General features: G+C 45.8%; 1 protein-coding gene across 2 annotated transcripts; it reads left to right on the top strand.

Annotated features, from left to right (window-relative positions):
- Positions 1–1,042: 1,042 nt before the first annotated feature.
- LOC307232523 (LIM domain transcription factor LMO4.1) lies at positions 1,043–4,157 on the top strand. 2 transcript variants are annotated; one of them, XM_080003561.1, is made up of 5 exons: positions 1,043–1,383; positions 1,912–2,158; positions 2,232–2,328; positions 2,431–2,589; positions 3,160–4,157. In XM_080003561.1, exons 2-5 carry the CDS (start codon positions 1,944–1,946, stop codon positions 3,166–3,168), a joined length of 480 nt encoding a protein of 159 aa, XP_079859687.1. In that variant the 5' UTR covers positions 1,043–1,383; positions 1,912–1,943; the 3' UTR covers positions 3,169–4,157. The 2 variants fall into 2 exon arrangements, with proteins under 2 accessions (XP_079859687.1, XP_079859688.1); XM_080003562.1 differs by having other exon boundaries at positions 1,813–2,158.
- The last annotated feature ends 18,920 nt before the right edge of the window (positions 4,158–23,077 follow it).

Genomic DNA, 23,077 nt, shown 5'->3' with positions numbered 1-23,077 from the left:
AGATTAATCTTACCTTGTACTTTATACATTTCTTTGGTGTTTTTTTTGTTTATTTGATTTTATTATTTATCTTTATATATATATATATATATATGTTAACTTTTTTTGTAAATAAAGCCTTTTTTCTTCATTCACAGGTTCAACAAAAGATTTTTAAAATCTCTCTCATCAACACACGCACACACACACACACACACACACGCACACACACACACACACACACACACCCACTCGCTCGCTCGCTCTCCTTCCCTCTGTCCAAACTGACACACACACACACACACACACACACACGCACACACACACACACACACACACTCGCTCGCTCGCTCTCCTTCCCTCTGTCCAAACTGACACACACACACACACACACACACACACGCACACACACACACACACACACACTCGCTCGCTCGCTCTCCTTCCCTCTGTCCAAACTGACACACACACACACACACACACACACACACACACACACACACACACACACACACGCACACACACACACACACGCACACACACACACACACACACACACACACACACACACACACACACACACCCACTCGCTCGCTCGCTCTCCTTCCCTCTGTCCAAACTGACACACACACACACACACACACACACACACACACACACGCACACACACACACACACACACACACACACACACACACGCACACACACACACACACACACACACACACACACACACACACACACACACACACACACACACACCCACTCGCTCGCTCGCTCTCCTTCCCTCTGTCCAAACTGACACACACACACACACACACACACACACACACACACACACACACACACTCACGCCTCCGTCACGTCGTCACGTTGTTTTCGGTGCTTGCGGCCTCCTCGTTTGAATAATGATGTCACTATGAAGCCGTAACCCATCTGGACCCCGGCCCCGCCCCCCGCCTCGTCCCCCATTGGCTGCTCTGCGTCCCACGCGCGCGACGTCACCGCGGACCGATTTAAATAACCGCCTGCGCACCGCGGCCACCAGAGCGGCTGTCAAACGCGCCGGGGGCAACGCGCCGGGGCGACTTCCGAGGGGAGACCGACGCGGGTCCGGAGGACGAAACCACTCGTCGACGGTCGCTCGGACGCCCGCGTCCTGACGTCGCGGAGAGACTTTTTCCGCAACTATTTTCCCGAGCGCATCGTCGTTGCTTTTGAGTTTGCGCAGCCTTTCATTGACGGGACCTTCCCCCCGGGCTCCCGGAGCCGAGGCGATGTGGAAATCACGTCGTGTGCAACTAGGGTTCTAGCGACCAAGCGCTGATTTGTTTGGTGAGCTTTGGTTTTTCTCCTCAAGCGAAAGAAAAGAAGAAGGGAAAAAAACCCGCCGGAACTGTTAAGGTAAGCGTCTCCTTTTGTTTACATATATATATATATATATAATATAATGTCTCTGTGCGTAAATTGTCGGGTTTTAAAGGTGTCCTTTACGCACACGCGTCAACTCTTCCAGGGTAAATTGCATTACATATAAATTAATTAAAGTGCAAAAGCAAAATATCAGTAGTGTCCATGTATTAAGTCATCACGCCTGGTTGTTGTATTTAGCATTTATTTTCCGTTACTTTTTTGCACGAGCCGCCCCCCGCCCGTTGATCTGTCTGTGACGTCACAGTTGCTCGACTTATTGTTATTATTGTTACTATTGGTAGCTGCTTTATACCCCCACCTTCTAGTGTCTGCTACAGCGATGAAGGGGCAGATTGATATATGTTGCTTGAAATTGTGGACTTTGTTGACAAGCACAGGTGGACGATTTGTGTTGTTTAGAATCCACGAGAGTCTGGTGAGGACACCAGACCCGCCAACCCCCACTACGCGGCTATGACATAAAAGAGCGCTTTGGCCGCTGTCCCCCTTGTCCCCCAGGAGAGGTGTCCGACCGAAAGGGACCTCCAAGGATGGTGAATAGCCAGGCGCCGGGTGTCCCGTCAGCCCCCAGGTCGTGTGCTGGATGCGGGGGGAAGATCGCAGACCGCTTCCTGCTCTTCTCCATGGAGCGCTACTGGCACACGCACTGCCTCAAGTGCTCCTGCTGCCAAGCACAGCTGGGGGACATCGGGACCACCTGCTACAGCAAAGGGGGCATGATTCTGTGTCGGAGCGATTACATCAGGTGAGAAGAGGGGTGTGTGTGTGTGTGTGTGAGAACAATCTGATGTTTATTTTCATTTTTTTTGTGCGTGCAGATTGTTCGGGCACAGCGGGGCGTGCAGCGCCTGCGGCCAGTCCATCCCTGCCAACGAAATGGTGATGAGGGCACAAGGGAATGTTTACCACCTCAAGGTGAGACGCTGTCTTGTGGACTACGACCCCATGTTTTTTAACCACCCACACATACACACACAGAAACTCATATCAACACCTCCCACCCCCATCCCACCGCAGTGTTTCAGCTGTGCCACCTGTAGAAACAGACTCCTGCCCGGTGATCGCTTCCACTACGTCAACGGCACCATCTTCTGCGAGCACGACAGGCCAGGGGCTGCCTTGCTCGGTGGCCACCTGCAGCCACTGCAGAGCAACTCAGTGCTGGCGGACCAGAAGGTGAGAGGTGGTGTGTCAGTGCGTGTGTGCGGGTCGAGAGTTGTCGAGTGGGCAGATATTGAGTGTAGCAGGGTACTGTAGTTAAGTCAACCTGATCATCCCGGCTGATCAATGCGATGGCATTAACCAAATCGGATTTGAGCCTCACAACATAAAGTGTAGCGTATTTCAACGCACCCTCCCGCCGCACGTGCAAGCGTTAAGAGGTCGAACCGTCTCTCTGTTCTCTCTCTTTTTGTCCAAGCTTAACTTAGTAACATTGCACCGGCCGACTAGTGCAGTTCTCCCCTATAGGTTTAGATGCAGCAAGTATCAAGATTTGAATGGTTTTTTTTTCGTATCTGTTAATTACACATTTGTCAGATCTTAAACCAGGCTCCTGGTTCAGAGTCCTGTCCGAAATGGAAACTTTCTGGAGCGTAACCCGGCAGCCAAACCAAACCCATTTCCCCTATAAACGCACGAAAAAGTTACTTCAACGAGAGCTTGAATCTTCCGCGGGCTGTCGGCAGCTGTTCTCTTTATGCTCCGCCCTCCCCTTTAACCCTGGCTTGTTTTGCCCTTTTATAGGTTTGCTGAGAGGCGGGGGGACCCACGCCTGTCACACCACCACCACCAAAGCATCGGTCCCATTTGCTCATCCGGCGGTGCGGTTCTTCTCACTTGCTGCCAACACCGTTGGGGGGGCGGGTTTTACGTCGCCACCCGGACCCGAGATCGCCTTTTCCCCTCCCGGGCAGTATGCCACATTTCTTTCTTTTCTTTTTTTAAACGTTGTATTTGCTTTTGAGGCGCGCTGTCTCCAACACTCGAGTGTGGACTACGGAATGCATGGGAGCGATTGGGTGGGGGGGTGGACGTGGGGGGGACAAGTCAAAGCCTGTGCTGCCAATGGGGATGGAAGCAAAAACACTTAAGTGTTTAAAGTTTACGGACGGCATTTCTTTTTTGGTAAACTCATCCGGCTTTTTACGCCCCCCAGCCCACTGCCTCCTGACGTAACAAATATGAATCCTCGACACAAACTGAACTGAGTGACATTGAATTGGACGGGAGTCCAGAATGAAAATAGGAAAGGTGATGTTTTTATTATTATTAATATTATTATTGTTGTTATTATTATTATTATTATTATTTGGACCGAAGGTATTGATGGTATTTGCTCTGTAGTTAAATTTCTGTATATCATCAGACACCTTTTCAATGTGTGTGAGTGGGGGGGGGGGTCTGGAGGGGATGGGGAAGGGAAGCGTGTACAGTGACAAAAAAAGAAAATCCTATTAAAAAGATTTTACCATTTCTTATGTCATTCACCGGACTGAGGTCACGTTGTTTCATTTCACAGGCCCCCCCGGCGTGGTGGTATGGTACCTAGTTGTGCTCTCTCTCTCTCTCTCTCTCTCTGTCTCTCTGTCTCTCTGTCTCTCTGTCTCTCTGTGTGTGTGGGTGTGTGTGTGTGTGTGTGTGTGTGTGTGATTACCCCAAGGAATGGAATTAGGGGGCTTGAGCTCTGACCATTTACAGAAGCAATTAAACATGAGCCCTGTATCTGTGCTGGTGGAGCTCCTGGGAGGCTGAACTTTGGGCATATCCCGTGGTTGACTGACTGGCTGCCTCTTATAAGGCGTAATCTGTAAATAGGCTAATTAAAGGGGCGTGCCCCCTCCCCCATTTGGAACCATTTGATGTTTACCGTACCACGATTAAAGCAACACCGACGCAGTTTGTTCCGCCATCTCACTTTTTTCTAAATTAATGTTTTTCTTTGTCATCCTGAAATGTGTTTGGTTTATTTTCGCCCATGTTTATTACGTACCGTAGCAAACTCCGTATCTTCATTCGCTCCCGATTTTCACTTGCACCTGCTTTGGGCCGGGCTGTACGTTAAAGTCGTCTTTGTCGTTGTTTCGCCGGTCGAAACTTCCACGTGGGCCGGGTGAAACAAGATAGCATCTGCTCCACTTTCGCACCTTGCCTGGGAGCACAGCAGCCGTCGAACTTGCACCTTAATGCGCTTAGCTGTTTCAAAACTCCCACTTGTCATGGTTAGGTGCTGATACCGCATCAATTATTTATTCCACGTCTGATCGGGAAGTGTCACGCAAATTCATTAACGTATGCAAATGATCACAATTACAATTATCTTTGTATCGCGGCGGGCAAAGAACTAAAACCTCGGCACATTTGGAGTCCCACCGCACCGCAAGTTACACTTTGCATTCAAACCAATCAAGCCTCATCTGCCTCTCCCTAATTAGCTGGAATGTTTTCAGATGCCAATTAGCAGGTCTCATGAAAAGGCTCTTTGCCATGAGGCGTTGTCTTTTATCAGAGCTTCTGCAGGTGTGTGGCTCACCATGTAGCCTGTGTCATAGGAAAGTGTTTATTCCTGCTAATTAATCATATTAACACATGCAGATGAGTGTAATTGCCTGAGATCCTCCACCTCACACTGCGTGAAGATGCAAAGATGAGCCAGGATATTTTTACACGCCAGCCACGAAGGAGAAACAAGGCCTCTTGTGATACGGATCCAAGATGGCGTCCCTCGTCACAGCTCAGATCCTCTCTGATTTTGGTCCATCCCTCAATGCCAGGGCTTCTCTTTCTCTCTCTCTCTCTCTCTCTCACATGGGCCCCACAGACAGACGGGTTTTCGAGGACTTTGAAAGTAAATGGGTGTCAGCCTCTTCTGAGCAACATTTCCACTCAGAGGCGGTTGTCAGATGTTGACCAGACCCCGCCGCAACACCTTCAGAGATTTGAACCTTACCTTCACCCCAGGCCTTCCGAAAATGTGTGTGGCACTTCATAATATAGGGTTACAGTTCATGACAGTGCTCTAGTTGGATACTACTTTGGAAGGATACGGTTTGTAATTAGATGGAAAGAAAACATTGTTCAACACGTGGAAACAACTCGGGCTGAGCAGGAGCTTTGTTTCATCACCAGCCGAGTGGCGTTTGGGCGGCAATTTCTCAGCGAGTGATGATGGAGAGATACCACAGGCTACCTTTAACCATGGAATTCGCATAGAGGTATGCTTGTTGTACAAGCACCATCCCAGCTGTCACCAGTTTTTAAATATGGAAGAATGTTAAATCTGTGCTAGCTCTCTAATAGATCTCTGGAATGTGGCTTTAAACCCCCGACCCCAAAAGGCTCTCCATCTATGAACACTTTTGGCGGCTACAATTCCTCAGCCTATAGAAGATCGGTTAGCGGGTAAGGAGCGTCCACAATGTGACGTCGCTGTGGGCGGGAAATGGACAACATAAAATGATGAATGCCAACCGGCTCTGCCGCATAAGCCACCTTGATTTGGAGAGAAACACGAAACAAAACACGGCTCAATTCAGCCATGCCTCACAGCTAGACTCGTACTATCTCACCGGGAGTGAAGGCGAAGGCCAAACGACAAAGGAAGGGATCGACTCGGAACCTCACGCAGGAATGTGAAGGAGGAGCGGTGGGGCTTGGCGGTGGTGGTGGTGGTGGTGGGGTGTAGAAGCGTTCTCGTGGCCAATCGGAACGCTTTGAATAATTAAAGTGATCGGCTTAATTAGCTCAATTACGTTAATTTGACCACGGAACACGGCCATATGGTGAAAGGAAACAAAAGAGGGGGGAACTAATTAAAAGTAAAATAATGAGGATTTTAATTAACTGGCTCCCCAGACAGCCGAGCGCAGGGATCAGGAGCCCGCTACCATAATTAAAGTGCTGTAACGTTGGCAACATCTCTCCTCTCTTTCTCTTATATCTGTGAGGGCTCTATCCGTCTAATTAAATCTGTAAATAAATTAGCAACATTCAGGGTTCCTGCTTGACTTAACACCGCCTGCAATACGCCGACCCCCCCCCCACCCACCACCATCACCACACACCCACAACCCACCCAACCGCCTCCCCAATAACACGCTCACCTTACCTCCAACGTGTCGACATTAACCCGACAAAGGTTGAGTTTCTAGGTTCTTGTTGTTAGCGCAGAGCCGCATCCTTGCGGCGTTTTTTGACGCGGTTCGACATTGGCAGCCTATAGCATCATGGCACTCTGCACGTATGAATGCTGTACTGTATGCAACCTATCTCACGGTATCAGGACACGCCAGCAAGGCCGTGTGTTTTCCCCCCTCCTTTCTTTTATTATTAGGAAATGCTTTCCGATTGACAGGAGACTTATTTGCATATTAAATTAACATCCACTTAAGAGTGCCGCGGAACTGTTACACTGCCAGCTCAGAGGAAAATGAGGAGCGAGCGTGTGTGTCTGTGTGCGCACGCTCGACTGTCATTACCCATGGCTGTCACCGTCGGACACGGCTGAGGAATGAATGGTGCGTCCTGAGAGCGGGAGAGAGAGGGAGCGATAGAGAGAGACAGGAAGGAAGGTAGGCTAGCCGGAGAGGAGGAAGAAGGAAAGAAAGATTGAATGGAAGTCATAGCCGACGGACCCAAATGGAGAAACAAATCTCTTGAAGTTGCAACTGCTCGACCCCCGTGGTTTGTCATGTTTCTCAGGTGTTAAGCAAGCCCACAGGGGTGTCTTATGGAGCAGCGGCAGTTCCGAGGGGAGTGCGCCCCCACAGGAAAAACAAATCTCATCGGATTACCCTGGAGATGAAGACTTTGGAGCGCAGCATGAGGCGAATTCCAACTAGATTGGGCGAACCGAGAGCTCGCCAGGTGTGCCTTGAACATTCTCCTGTTGCAAGATCAAAATTGCGATCCTTAACCAATTTGTGTCATGTGTCACTTCCGGACAGAATAGTGGCTCCGAAAGGGAGGACTCTTCATAGTGATGAACCTTTCGAAATTTTTTGAGATTTGGTTCTTAACGAGTCACTCAGTTAAAAAGAGTCCTTTGGTTTTCCGAGTCGGAGGACTTTCCGAACGACGAACAAGACTCAGAAGAGCCGGTTTGTCTCTGAGTTGTGAATGGAATTCTAACAAGAATCCTTTATTGAATCCTGAGTAGTTATTTTCAATTTGTGAGTCGACTCTTGAATCAAAAGGTTTGGAGCATCGCTATGAGGAGCTTGTAATAATGAGCGCAGCTCTACATGTTTCTGATGTTGTTAGTGGTTCGAAGAATAGTGGTGTGCCGTGGAGGAAAAACAAAGGATGGGGAAACACTGGCCTAAACCTCCAATTTAAAATTCAAATTTAGTTGCGTCCAGCCCGCAAAGCAGGTCAGAAGAAGCATTGTAGAAGAACCACGCAACTCCAACAGACAGAACATTTCACTTCCTTAAGTGAAACACCGCAGTGCAAAGTGTACCTGCCGGCAGCGAAATCACCGCTCCTTTTTTGAAAGATTAGGCCGACTGGTCCAATTTGGGGGAGCATCTGCAGGTAAACCGGAGCCTGTTTTGTCGCTAAACACTATTGATTTTTTCATTTACTTGAGCTGGGGAGCAGGTTGTCTGCATTTGAGTGGCCAAGCAAAAGCAGAAGCCAAAGGCTGTTTCTGCATCTCGCTCGCTGTGGATTTACCTGCTCCATGCATTGGCGACATCTCTTTTTCTTGGTCAAAGCAGCAAATAACCACAAGCCTGGGATGAACATTTGTTTAATGGGTAACTTTGCATCAGATATCTCCCCAACTCAGTTCATTACATGGGGCATGACTCAGCAAAAACACACACAAAAAAAAAATGTTTTGCTGCTGCAGAACCACTTGCATTTTGGGAAATTTGCACTCTCATAATGAACGTTCGTAACTTTTCCATGTGCATTTTGGGCCATTCGTTATCACGTATCAAATTTTTGGCCGTACAAAATGGCTGCCGCTGGAGTTAGTCACTATTTCAACACAGCACCAGTCCAAGTGGCCTGGCGGTTTTTAGTTTTAATTTATTTATTTCAATAATTGGGGTTGCTTTGTTTTTATCCCCCTTCATTGTCTGGGGTATAATTCTTTTTGGTGGGGCTGGGGGGGGGGGTGCTTTCCCCTCCTATATCTTATCCGGATAGCCCAGGAGAGTATTTTTGGGAAAGGCCAGACTCTCATCAGGTTGTGCTCACACCGCGGGCCCCCAACCCATCCTACCCCACCCCGGCCCCATCTCTATGAAACCAGGTGGAACGCACGTGTGTTCATTAGCGCCTTTTAATGAGAAGCAGATGCAACAGCCCCCGCTGCCTTCCTTCCACTCTCACACACACACACGCCATTGCATATATGCTTGCACACACACACACACAAACACACACACAAGTGCGTGCGCGCATGCACAGACAAGAGCGCTTAAAAATGCACATATACTGTGCGTATATATTGAGTAGTTTGAAAACATTAGTGTGGAGATCAGATCAGCGCATAGAAACACACACACACACACACACACACACACACACACACACACATTCCCCCGCCTCAAACACACACACTTGGTTGTATTGAGGAGGTCTTTCGCAACTCGGACGTGTGGGTCTCATTTGTTCAATTAAGAAGAGTGACTGTGATCATATATCATTCCCTTATGTCACCTTTTTCTTCCTCTTTGAAGGAAGTGAACCCAAGTACGTTGCAGTCAGAGGGGTAAGAAAAATGTCCACACTGAATGTGAATGTAAGCAAAGACCCGGTATCAAGAGCACATAGGGGCCAAAGTATATGCTTTAATTGAAAGGCACATTGGCACATTGCAGGACCCTCTTATTTGATCTTATGAGGAGGAGAGACTTAGTAAATCTGCAAGCAGTGACAAATTATTTATTTGAGCGTGGTTTTGACTGTATTATATTGTTGTTGGTTCACAATAAAATTGGAACAATACATATTTTAAAGGAGAAATATAACTTAATATGACTGACAGGCAGCAAAAAGGAGCGATGTGATCAAATTAAGCAAAATAATCAAATATCTTACACAAGGCTTTATTTTTCTTATTTTGCTTATCACCTCCTTTAAACGTATAATCAAGTAGAAGTAAAATGGATTGTTTCTAAATGTTAGATGATTACATACATTTTAAATTGCAAACATGGAAGCACGCCACTCACCAACAGTGGCATCACTCAAAGGTGAGCAGCAAAAACACATGCCGTTCAAGAGACGAGGAAGCGCTGAAATGTCAGCCTGTGTGAGAGGGTGGGCGTGTGTGTGTGTGCGTGCGTGTATGTGTGTATGCATGTGATGCAATGCTGTGGTTTGACATTTCAGACAGAGATATCATTGCAGACTGTGGCTAAGGGGTTCCGCGCTGCCAATTCGCCAGTTGAGGGCGAGTGAGGTTACCTCCGACACCATCAGAGGGGCCCTCTGCCACACAATAGCAGCGCCCTTTTCGGGAGAGACGCTAGCCCCCCGACGCAAGCATCGAGGTCAACTCCCCATGACTCGATCGGGGCCAACCGAGTGCGAGGTTCTACGGGGGTTTGATAAGCGCGACTGGGGTGCTCTATCACTCTTAGTGGTGGGCAAAGTCAGCTTGGAAATGGCAACGCGGGGGCCAAGGGCAGAGCTCTCCCCTATGCAAAACCTCACCCCAGCACCCCAAGCCCCTTATCAGCACCCACACACCTGTGCGGTTAGACAATAGCGATGTGACGATTTGGTGTGTGAGTGTGAGGGGAGAAAAAAGGAGAGTTTTGGAAACGCTGTATCTTACGGTTGGTTGGCAGGTCGACCCGCGTGAGATTTTCAATATATTAGCCTATTTTGTAGCAATAGCTGCTTTTTAGCTGCTCGTGTCTGTACGAAGGTACAGACACGAGACACACGAGACAGACACGAAATGAGGATGAACTGTTTAGGCCTGGAACCTTTAGAAACGGGAACCTTAGCAGTCCCTGAAAGGGTTCTTGGTTGCTTTTGCATTGCTCCAAGGAACAGTGTCTATTTTGCGCTATTTTCACATAGTTTGCATTTGACCAATCAGAGTTTTTCAGTTATTTCCAAAAAGTACCACTTCGCTAGCGTGGACTACTTTGGGATCAGGAACTGGACCAGTGGAACCAGATTTGGAACCACCCCCTGTTAAAAAATGCCGAAGTTCCTAAGTACCAGGAAGTAAGGTTGTAGTTTGTTTGCTTTGTTCCGATTCAGGGAATAATATGTTACAATGTTGAACTTGGACCTTGGTTCGATTTGTGTTCACACGACAAACGGCACGGGACTCCCTGCTGAGGTGCAGTGGCATCGGGGACTTCGCATCCCCAAGTTTGCCCTCCTACGACGAGGTGAAGTACCTGCCCACATACGAGGAGAGCACGCAGGAGATGCACCGAGACCACTCGGATGACAAACTGCTGGTGGAGAACCGGAGGAACGGAGCTGGAGCCAGCACCGGCACCGGGACTGGGACGAGGGGAGGTTGGCGGGGAGCAGGGCTCAGGACACGGACACGGACATGGACACGGACAGCGACACAGGGACACAGGGTGTCACGGAACTCTGTGATGGATGATGATGGAAAAACATCCATTCTCACACAATATGAGCATCCCATGTATACAGTACAGCAAGTATTGGTTTGTTGGGTCGGTTGCATTCTCACTGCAAACGATCCTCTCCATGGAGCGGTTGCAAGCGTGCCGAGACAACCCTCTCTAGGCAATGTCGGTCTGGTTGATTTGGTCCGGAAGTGAGTGCAATTGCTGTGTTCACATAACGCCCAAACAAAATTATCTAGGGGGGGAAACGCTCCAGGTTTCAGAACAAATGCTCCAAACGGGTGTGACTACACCCTAATTTCACTTGTATTGATAAAGGGACTATTGTGTTTACTTCTTCCATATCACCTAGGCCTACTGCTATATCACAGCTGCATTTATTCTTGTTGTGTAGCCCTCTTTGATGGCAGGGGAATGCCTTACACCAGGGATGTCAGTTTGAGGTTTGTCAACCACCGTTGAGAATCAGTCACTGTTGGAGGTGAAGAGAGCTGGTGCGAGATAAGACACCTGGCCAATAGTCCTCCCAGCCTCTATCTCTGTTCCTCATCTCTATCTCTACTGGTCTCGACTTCAAAAATAATCATAAATAAAGGATAGAGGCTGTCTTAAACTAAGCGGAGTCTATTAGTGTTTGTGGGTGGTTTTATGTGGGGTGGGAGTTTGAAACCAAACCAAAGTGGATGCAGTTATTTCTGTCCATTTGACTCATGGAGCATTTTTTTGTCTGTAATGCGCAAACCACTTTCCTGCTTCCAGGTTAAGTTAATCTATTTTCGAGCTAAGTGGGCTGGTACTGTAAATGGTCGGCATGTGTGTGTGTGTGTGTGTGTATGTGTGTGTGGGGGACAGGCTTTTGTGTTTGACCGTGTGTGTGTGTTTGTCTATGTGTACACGTGTAGAGGCACGTGTATCCGTACATGCACAGATCGCAAGTCCATGATCTTGTGCGCACGCGTGGCTACACACTCCCCTGCATGCCTTTTTCTATAATTGCGTAAGTCAACCAGGAAGAGATAAGCCTTGTGGAGCCAGTCTACAGACACTTAAAAGATGTCTGCCTTGATAATACGGAAGGGGGGGCAGTCTCTCCTTCAAAGACAAGCTCAAACACAAGCATATCTTTTTATTTTTCATTTTCTAAATCTGCTTTCCAACATTCGGCCAAATTGCCTCTCATAACCTAAGTTGCATCTCAGAAATGTTGAAACCATCTCACCACACTGGCCCTCTCGCACTCAGGGTAAACTACTGTATAGTTTCACCCCACGACGGTGTGGAGAAATATTAGGCATTTCTAAGCCGGAAGCCCTACAAAAACATGCAATAGGCCCTTTTGTAGCCTTACTGAGCGTTAGGGTTATGGTTAGGTTTAGGGTTACCAATAACAACGTGTAACAGAGCTAAAAGCCAGGGTCAGATGAGGTGCTTTAAAGTTTATCTAACTGCCGCGATAGTTGGTAGGGTAGGGCAGTGTAGGGTAGGGTAGGGCAGGGTCGCCTAGCTTAGAACACACTTATGACATTGTTGCTCGTCCGGCCAAGGCCACGGAAACAAGGTCGCGAAAGCTAATTGATTGTATGTCATAGGTATGTCGCTGACGAGCATGTGCTTGTCGCAGCAACATGCATGAGGGCCATGTGCTGAGTGCCAGTCCCTCCCCATCCCTCATCCCCCATCCCTCCAGCCTTCCATTCCTCCTGTTCATCTTGTTTTTAGTCTGTTTTTTTTACTCTGAGATGGAGCCATCTGCAGTGCTCTCTGGAGAGGCCGACGCTCCCTCTTCTCTCCCCGTCGTTTTTCTGCTCCAGCCGTAATGGGAAAATTGCTCTGCTTTTTTTCCGCTCTAGTTGGGATTGGCGGTGTCGATAAACGTTTGTACAATTAAAGGCTGGAGTGTGTATATATATATATATATATATATATATATATATATATATATATATATATATATATATATACTGTATCTAGAGAGCCTACCATGGATCCCATAACATGGCCACCAACTTGGAGATGGGGCTGGCGGATGCCAACCATGGTATCCCCAAGCCCAGTGGTGATGACTTTGACTATAACCCAGCCAATGTTAGCCTAGCCTAACCAACCCCCCCTTCCCAAAAAACAACTGTTCCCGCTGCTTGAATTCCCTCTTGGTTTTTCATCTCACACCGTGCTGTTTGGATTGCTGTTTCAAACACAATAGCCCCAAAAAACATGTTTTTTGGGGGGAGGAGGTGGTTGTTGTCTTTTTAAACGCAGACACCGCGTCACATTGTCTGGATGTTGCATGATGAGCCTGTCATTATCTCAGCAGGCTCAAACCAAACACCGGCCACCCGCTGACCGCTCACCCGCCCTTCATTCACTTCTCCAGGAGATGGGGGGAGGAATTAGGGAAATAGCTCGCTGTGTTGCAGTCCCTCGACTAATTACCGGTGAAAAAGGTCGGATGTGACTCGGAGGTGTATGGGCGGCCGGCAAAGAGGGAAGGGAAGGCAGAAATGTGAAGGTGTGGAAGGAGGGGGTGTGGGTTGGCAACCGGGGTGGGGTGGGTGGGGGCGTTGTTTATGAGCAGAGTGAAGTGGACCATCATGGAGGGAGTCAAGCAGAGGCCAAGTTTGCGATGGAGGGAGCGATTACAGGAGAGAGAGGGAGAAAGAGTGAAGTCGTGTAGGGGGTGCAACATTCCTGCATAGGACTGTGAGCCACCTCCCATCACCTCCACCTCCACCTCCACCACCACCACCACCCGCCACCCTTCTCCTTGTCCTCCTCCTCCTCTTTCTACAGAGTGCACTTGGTAACAGGACACTCCTGGAGTAATCACTCTGCGCTTGGCATGGTGACGCAGAGTGAGCCAGAAACATAACCGACGCAGCCCACTCCAACCCCTAGCCCCCAACCAGGCTGTCTCTGTTGTTGTTGTTCTTTTTTTAAGGCATTCTTTTCTTTGGGTGGTCCCGTGGTCAGTAGCCGTCCAACCGCTCATAGGCCTTCCAGTGAAAGCAGAATTATGTAACTTTCGGTATTTGCGCCCCTCCAGTTTCTGAGTGCAATTTCACTTTTACACCACCGTCATAAAACTTAGTCCAGTCTCCATAAAGTCTTGATTTTACCGGACAAATTTAACAGTCCACGTTAAGAACATAATGTACATCTAGGTTACAGTGCCCCTTTCACGGACCTCGCTGCTTCATGGAGCTCCGGGGGAGCTGCATGGGGAGGGACAGGGCCCCCTGCTACCACTGAAGGTACAAGATGTGCTCACGCTGGCATATCGGTTCGCATACGGGAGTCAGAGGGTGAAACAAACCCCGTGGCACAATGAGAGGGGGGGCCAGCACATGCCGGCTAATGTGCGTGTGCCGGGGGCACCACTGGACCCTCTCGCCCGCGGCATCCGGGAGGTGGACCGGTTACGCTTTGTATGAGCATTATTATCGGACAGTTGGACCAGCAAGTTTATAATTTATATATATTTAAGTAAAATTTTCCATGCAAAACACCATAACTGCTGGAGCCAAACATCAAGCAAGTGACGTAGTGCTGTAAAGCGTAACACACTTTCCCAACAGTTTCAAACCCGAACACAGAAGTCATATAGTTTGAGAACAGGCGTCTGAGGGGTGGGAGGGAATGAAAAAGGTGCTATTCTCCATATTACAAGTCAGTGTACCATCAAAATGATTTTGAAGCTGTTATTTTAACGTAAAAAAGTCACATAGTGTTGCTTTAAGCCCAGAGGTTATTGACTGCAGTCTGCGAAATCTCTTCGCTTTCGCTCAGGGGAGTTAGCGACCTCTCTGGTTTCCTCAGGGGTCCAGGGGTCAGTCGGCCCTTCAAAGACACAACTGAGCAGCCGCTGGGTTTTTTAAGTATTTATCTTGAGCCCAGATACAAGCCTCTAATAATAATAATAATAATAAAAATGAAAACAAAGCAAGGTGAGTCACCGGAGCTCTGTTCACAGTGCACGGCTAATTGGCCATAAATGAGTCCATCTGGTTTGATTTGGAGTTTACTGAGCCAGCAGGGAAGGCGGCACCCCTCCCCCTCCTTCTCCCCCTCCCCTCTCCACTCTCAGTGTCTCCCTTTCTTTTTTCATCAGCCGCTCCCTTGCTCAGCGGCTTTCCCTGTCCAGCCTCTGTCCTTTGCAAACGAATGAAGACCACCTACCCGGGTGCTGGGCTCAACAAACTTGAAAGCCTCTGATCTCTCGGTTCTGTGTGGAGACACCTTAGCAGGGCTTCGTTTCCACACACCACACCCCTTTGGAATACAAACCCCGGGTCTAAGACCAACATTTAGGGAAGCGGCGCGCCACATTCCAAAATAAATTGCTGAGATTAGGATCAGCAAAATGCTCCACTGAAACACCTGCACTAGAAATAGTGGCCATCAAAAACTGAATTCTAACAATATTACAGGTCAACTTGCAGGTTGGCATACCCAGCGAAATAAAATGTGTGGAAATTATGTCCCAATTCGATTTAGGAATTATTTTCTTTTCTTTTTGTAATGCCACGCCCACCTAAAATCAGACGTTGCCCACGAACTTGAATGTGACATCACATGGGTGAAACAGTGAATGGCAACTTGGCAAGAGGAGGAGAGACGCTCAGAGTTTTTTATTTAAGATTTTGATTTATTTCCCAGTTTCCTACTTCTTAAAAACAGTACCTCACCCTCCTAAATAGACCTGCCGACTGACTACCACCCTGCTATCACGCTGTGGTAGAGAGACAACGACTCCCCCCTGTGATGTCACTGGCCCAAATGTAAAACAAAGAATGGCTTTTTTACCCACAAACTTAAAACACCACATTGTTCCTGCATTTTTGCCCCTTCTGCTGGTAAAAAAAGTTAAAAAAATGTTTCATTTCAAACCATCTTCTTCATGAGCCCAAGATTTTAAATTAATTAAAAAGAAACCTAGTTTCTCATTAGACATTCTTGCAAAGGAAATTTTCATCGCAAAAATGTTGAATCAAGCCCACCTACAAATGAGGGCTGGTTACCCTGGAGTCCTGAATAGTCTTCACAGTGCCTGGGAGTGTTCTGTCTTTTTGCCAACACATATTCCGTTGTTGGTATACTTCAATTAATGACATAAATGTGGATGTACTCGGGAGAAAACCAATTTTGAAGAGCTGCCGTGTGTGCCGTTAAAATGTTCGCTTCACCCCACATAATAATGTTTAGCGTGGACTCCCAAAGTCACTTACTGTTAACCTTTGCTCAGTTTGAACTCAAATAATGGCAAATTTGACTGGTTCCAGGCTGCAGGGCCCAGGCCTATTGGCACCGGTCTGACCCACCTTTTTCCTGAGATCAATCCCAGCCCGATCTCGCTCGTGCTTGTTTGCACAGCTTGCTGCCTAACAGTCACACTAATACATCACATTATCTCAAAGCGGAGCTGACAATTGCAACCTGCCACGTGGACGGAGGTAAACGCCGCCACACAGCAGGTTGAACTCCCATCGGCTTTGTAATGTAGGTGAATTTATGAAATTTAATTGATTAAGTCTGTATTTCGGCCATTGACAAACTATTTACAAGGATGTGCATCATTGGTGATTGTAACAAGCAATTTAATGAGTGTGAAGAGCTATTTAAAGACAGACAAGTTAATGAGGACATGCTTTTGAAGCTCTTGTTTGGTTATTTTCAAAATTAAGTTTTCACGCTTTAAATCAAACCATATAAAATCTCAATTTAGTGGCCACAGTCCAATTAATTCCTCATTGTGTCATTGCATTTTTTATTGTGTGTATTTATATACTGTATATATAAATATAAATATATACATTAAATAAATAGAAAACACTTATTATTATGATTGTGATTTTGATTATAACTTCTACTACTACTACTACTACTACTACTACTAATAATAATAATAATAATAATAATAATAATAATAATAATAATAATAAATATAGCTGCAAGCAGGAATATGCAGGGCCAGGTTAATGGTGTTAGTTGCGAAATACAGCTTTAACTTCCTACAGACACCAATTACAAATTTTCAGAGTTCACATGGAACGCGGGATGTACGCTCTGCCCGCTGCTTCTTTATTGTCTTAGACTTTCTGCATCTGTAACACAAAACCACACAAACAATATGTGGCAGTTTCACCTGCCACACGCCACCTGAGTGTCGTTTTCAGGGCCCTCCGGCACAGAGACACAGGCGATGGGGTTGAAAAGTATCTGTTTTATTGTAGAGAGTGGGCAAGATGGAACAAGGCCGAAGCAGATGGAAACTAAGGGCTCCTCTCCTGTCTGTGTGGGGAGGGGGGTTATACCTGTTCCTCGTTAGACCAATCTACGTGCAACAGGCATACAGCCACCCTGGTCCCGGCCCCAATTACCTGGACTCAAGACAGGTGTGGCTCCTTAAACCACACCACCTCCACACCACACAATACAATTATTTCACTCACAAAAACAATAAATACACGTTACTGTTACTGTGTAATTTATTATAGCTATTATGATAATGTCATTATAACTTCACATAATGACAAATACTTTGATGAGAATATTTTACGATTAATGTTATAACTAATTACAATTCAAGATGACGTATAACCAAATGATACAATTCAACATGACATTTAACCAAATTAATTGTCTGTACTTGCAATTGCACTACTCACACAAATTAAAATTTTTGAGTTTCCAGTGAACGCAGCATCGGCTCCTGCTGTCTTTCGCCTCGAACCAGCGCAAATCCTGTGCAATGCAGCCACTACACACCAATGGAGTCTACATCGCGCTAGGCCTGCGCGATATTGGGAACATCTGCGATGTGTGACAACATTAGTCAATATTGCGATGACTATATGATTTGTGATAAATAAACAAATATTAAAGTGTGCATATTAGCTATAAAGTTCCTTTGTCTTTCTGCTTTAATATGTATACTACTAACATAGACCACAAACAGTGAATAGCCTATGCCCATGGAATTAAGAAATTAAATAAGTTATTGTGAACATCTTTTTATTGAACAAATTGCACAGGAATACCCAACCAATTAAACAGAACATAAATGAAAATAAGACATTATAACTATAGGAAATGTATGTTTAATCTCTCAAGTTTCCCCAAGCAGTTTATGAACTGTCCTAGTCCAGTGGAAAACACAGTGGATCACCGCTACACCGCCATCCACAGCTCGAATCACCAGTCTGGATCACCGTAATAGACGTGATATATCAGCCTCTGAGAGTACAGCTCTATTCCGACATGCACCACAGTGAGTTATAACAATGACAAGACCTGGTTTGCAGCCAAACGCAGATGGCTTTGTTACAAAAAGGAGGAGGCATTTAAGAGTTGCGACAGGGAAGAGAATAACGTGGGAAAACACATCTGTGAAGGCAGTCACATAAATTTATGGTAGTCCTTCCATAGTAATTCAAATTCCAAAGTAATGATAGTCTACAATAAACATTATATTTCATAGTCAAAGCAAGATTCCTTGCCATTATAAAATAAGATTGTATTCCATTACAGACATGAATTTGCTTTATATGTCATGTTGAATTGTATAAGTTGGTTATACAGTATGTCATCTTGAATTGTATTTAGTTATAACATTACTCTTCTAGTGAAAGTATTCGTCATTATGTGAGGTCATTTTGGCAAAAAAGGTCACAGCACCGGGTAAAGACAAGCAACAGCACAAACTGATGCTGTATTCCATTGGAATTTGGAAATTTGTAATCGGTGTCGGTAGGAAGTGAAGCTGCGTTTCACGGGAACTCTGAAAACTGGAATTCGTAACAAACACAGCTAATCTGGACATTGCCAATTGACAATGCTGGACAATGTAGATCGATTGCGGCAGCTATATTTTTTATTATTGTTATTGTTATTCTTATAAGGGGTCCAGCCTGCAGGTTCACATGATGCGAATTGTGTCCAGAGCCACAACCTGTAGATATATAACTAATTTGATGATAATGTCTCAAAGAGTTGGAACAAAACCGGAAGTTTGAGAACCTTGGTGTATTGGCGATGCACGAATGTTCTGCCACTTCCAGTAAAATCTCATCGTTTTTTCACAAATTCCTCATCCACATGTAGATCAATATGGATCAAACTCAAACCACAAGATATCTGCGACGTCCTGATTCAAACTAAACCTCAACCATGTCCGTGAGTCCAGCGGTGGTTATTAGGGGCTCAGCCAGCTAATAATAAATAAAGCTGCAGGCAGTAATGCATGGGGTCAAGGTTAAGATTCAAGATTCAAGATTCAGGAGTATTAGTTACAAATTACAGTTATCTGAGTTCCCGTGAAACGCAGCGTCACTTCCTATCCACACTAATTACAAATTTCAGAGTTCCCGCTGTGGCATTTTTGGACAAAATAATGACTTCACCCAATGACGAATACTTTGACTAGAGTATGTGAAGATTAATGTTGTAACTAACTACAATTCAACATGACAGATAAGCAAATAAATTGTCATTAATGGAATCCAATCCTATTTTATAATGTCCAGAAATCTGTATTTGACTATGAAATATTAACATAACGTTTATTGTAGACTACCATGACTCTGGAATTTGACTTACTATGGAAGGACTAATATAAATTGAAGTAACCGCCTTCACAGAAGTGTGTTTTTCCACGTTATTCTCTTCCCTGTTGGCACTCTTAAATGCCTCCTCCTATTCCAAACCAAACAGTTTGCATTTGGCTGTAAGCCAGGCCTTATTGTTATAACTCACCATGGTGTTTGTCCGAATAGAGCTGTACTCTCAGAGACTGATATATGACATCTCAGCACAGTGATCCAAACTGTAATATGAGTTGTGGACGGTGGTGTTGCGGTGATCCACTGGGTTCTCCTCTCTACTCAAACAGTTAATAAGCAGCTTGTATTTCGGGAGTTTGTGTCATGTTGCCTCTCGTCATGGTACCATGTAAGTGGGCAAAATATGGAAAGAAATATACAAAATAATGGGAAATGATTATGGAAACAATATTTTCAAATTATTAACATGCATATCTTTTCATAAATAGGCTGGCCATTAGGCTGGTTTTGTCACACAGACCTGGCAACCCTGCGCGCGGCATTCCTACTAACACGGGTTACAATTCCCACAGAACGCATCAGCGGCTCCTACAGTCTGTATTTTCAAGGAAAATGTGGAAAATCCTGCGTGAAGCAACTACAACAGACCAATAGAGTCTGCACCGTGCACCTTGCTCCATGCCAAAGCCCCCCAGAGCCACAATCTGCACATATATAATGAATTGGATGATGATGTCACAAAGTGCTCCGCTCCTCAAACTTGCCAATACGCAATGTTTTGCAACTTCCAGTAGTTTTGCAACAGTTTTTCATTAATTCCTGCTTGAAATTTGTGACAAACATTTGTGGTTCAGTGTGGTTCGATGTGGTTCGATGTGGCTCAATGTGGTTTAAACTTGGACCAAAAGATCCAATGACACCTATTCATGTCCGTGGGTTTGGCGTTTGCTGTGGGTCAGACACTTTTAACTGGGAAAATGCCAAGGAGAAAAATCATAATAAAAATCCAAACTAAAACCATAGGGTTCCAGCCCTGTATTCCGGACCCCTAATAATTTAATAATAATAACATTCATAACACAAACCTTCAACATTTAGATGTCTCACAAACAGACCATCCGCCCCCTGCTCCCCAGTGACTCTGGACACTGAACAACATCCAACACAAACACAAACACACACACACACACACACACACACACACACACACACACACACACACACACACACACACACACACACACACACACACACACACACACACACACACTACATCCCGTGCAGCCTGTGTACAGAAATATCCAATGATATTCATATTTATATTTAATCCTGTCAATACTTGCTTCCTTACGGCCACTTAGCTCATGCCATAGCCTTTTGTCATGTATCTTCATCTTGAGAGCACAGCACATTTTGTATATAATGTATTTATTTTCCAATGCCTTACTACTACTAATATAATTATTTTAGCATTCATTTTCTATGCTACTCATCTGTTTGCACTACAAAAATCACCAAACCGTTACCATGACAAAGTCAGCATACAGGAGAATATAGTTGGCTCAATAAACAGATTCAGATTCAGATTCAGATTACATTATCTGTGTTGAGTGGATAACACCACCAAGTCCCAGAATTCCATTCCAAACTGCAATGTTCTCTTGTTTTTTTTTCAACATCTGGGTTCACCCTGGTCCTTCGCTCCAAATCGAATGTCCGTATCCATTCATTCATCCATATGGACAGTCCAAAGCTGACCACCACCACCAACAATGGAAATTCACATCACAAACAATTTCCAAGCAGTTAAACAGGTCTCTAAATATGGGGCCTCCGAGGTCAAAGAATGGAGATTTAGCGAGAGGAAATCCCACTCACGTTCCACCTGCGCCACATTGTTTGTGCTGTGGTGTCGTCGAATGTATCCGCATATGCGTCACTTGCAGGTAACTTGTCGGGCGGGCAAAAATAGAATTTTAATCTCATTATCGCCGCCGTGCCAAATAAAGAGCGCCATTATGGAATTAACAGATTGTTGTGCACGTTTTAGATTGTGTTCGTAGTTGTGTGTGTGTGTGTGTGTGTGTACTTATGTGTGGACGGGTAGAGAGACATCCAGCAGTGAGTGAGAGAGAGAGGGTGGGGGTAGAAGAAGAGAATTGCCCCCCCCTCCTTCCATGTTGTAATTGAGGGGGAGTAGCGAGGATGGAGGGTGGAGGGAGGGGGGTGCTATTGTTAGGTAAACACGAGCCACATCTCAAGTTGAAAGAATTAAATATTCCAGAGAGGCAAGCTGTGCATTTATGATGTGATACACAGAGCCCTGACTCTCTCTCTCCCTGTGCAAAGATTGATTCTCTCCTCGACGGCTCCTTCGCACCATTGGGACCCAAACAGTCTCTCCATAGTTCTATTTCCGTAGGCCCAAATCTGTATTTGCTAGGACGTGGAAGGGTGCTGGAGAGATTGTGGCTTCCGGTGTAGAGAGGTTTATTTGGTTCTTGGTGGGTTAACGCGTCCAACACGTGCGGCAGCCCTTGCCGAAGCCTATGGCCGACATGCTTTAAACTAGATGCTAGACGCTGGCTTCAAGACCTACAACTAAAGCCTGGGAATGGGCGCAGGATATCGCCTTGACAAGGTAAAACGCTACAGGGAATAGGGAAATCATTCTAAACAAAGAGTAAAACAAGGTTTCTTTGATTCATTTCTTGCACTGCACTGTCATTTTTATACATTCTATATATTCTATTTTTGAACTTTATGCATTCTAGGTCATTTTATTATGTGTTTTTTTCAACTTTGTCTTAATGCTTTTGAGGTTTTATATAAAGCACTCTGAATTTCCTTGTTGTAGAAATGTGCTATGTAGATAAACTTGCTTTGCCTTGCCTTTATGATTCTCCATAAGTATGCGCAAACGTCTCCATGGAGGTACGCAGCAAAGGGGTTTATGGGTAAGCGTAGGTTGCAGAGGCTTGCAGAGGAGCCGTCACCGTGCACCTCCCAAATCTCACCAACGCATCGAACAATGTGATTTGCGGTTGAACTGTCCGACTTCCCGTTCCCCCGCAGCCTTTTTTTTTTTTTTTTTCAGAAAGAAACACGCGGCAGAATTATTTTTTAAGTACTTACATTTCCATCATCTGCAGTTTCTTCACAGACAGGTGGTATGAATAACTTTTTCTTTGAAAATATTTGTGCTGGTCTGTGAAACCAACAGAGCAGTTCCAAGCGGTGCTTGTTATTCTCCAGCCGTGGGTGGAGAAACTCAGATATTGGGGGGTGGGGGTGATGGGTTCGTAGGTGACGTAGAAAGGGATCGCAAATCTGAACGACTTGTTGAATCACATGTTTGCTTGTGATAAAGACACACGATGCATTGCTTGAACAACTCAGCTTTTGAGACGCTGGAGGTCCATTTCCCGAATTTCACAGGAGCTAAGCTAGTTGATCCCATCTGCAGCCTTGCTTTGGGCTAGCACGGTTAGCATGTTGCAATATCTCGGTATCGGACACACAGTGATG

Source organism: Zeus faber, assembly GCF_960531495.2.
Source record: "Zeus faber genome assembly, chromosome: 7".
NCBI lineage: Eukaryota > Metazoa > Chordata > Actinopteri > Zeiformes > Zeidae > Zeus > Zeus faber.
This window is presented reverse-complemented; position numbering and strand designations above follow the sequence as displayed.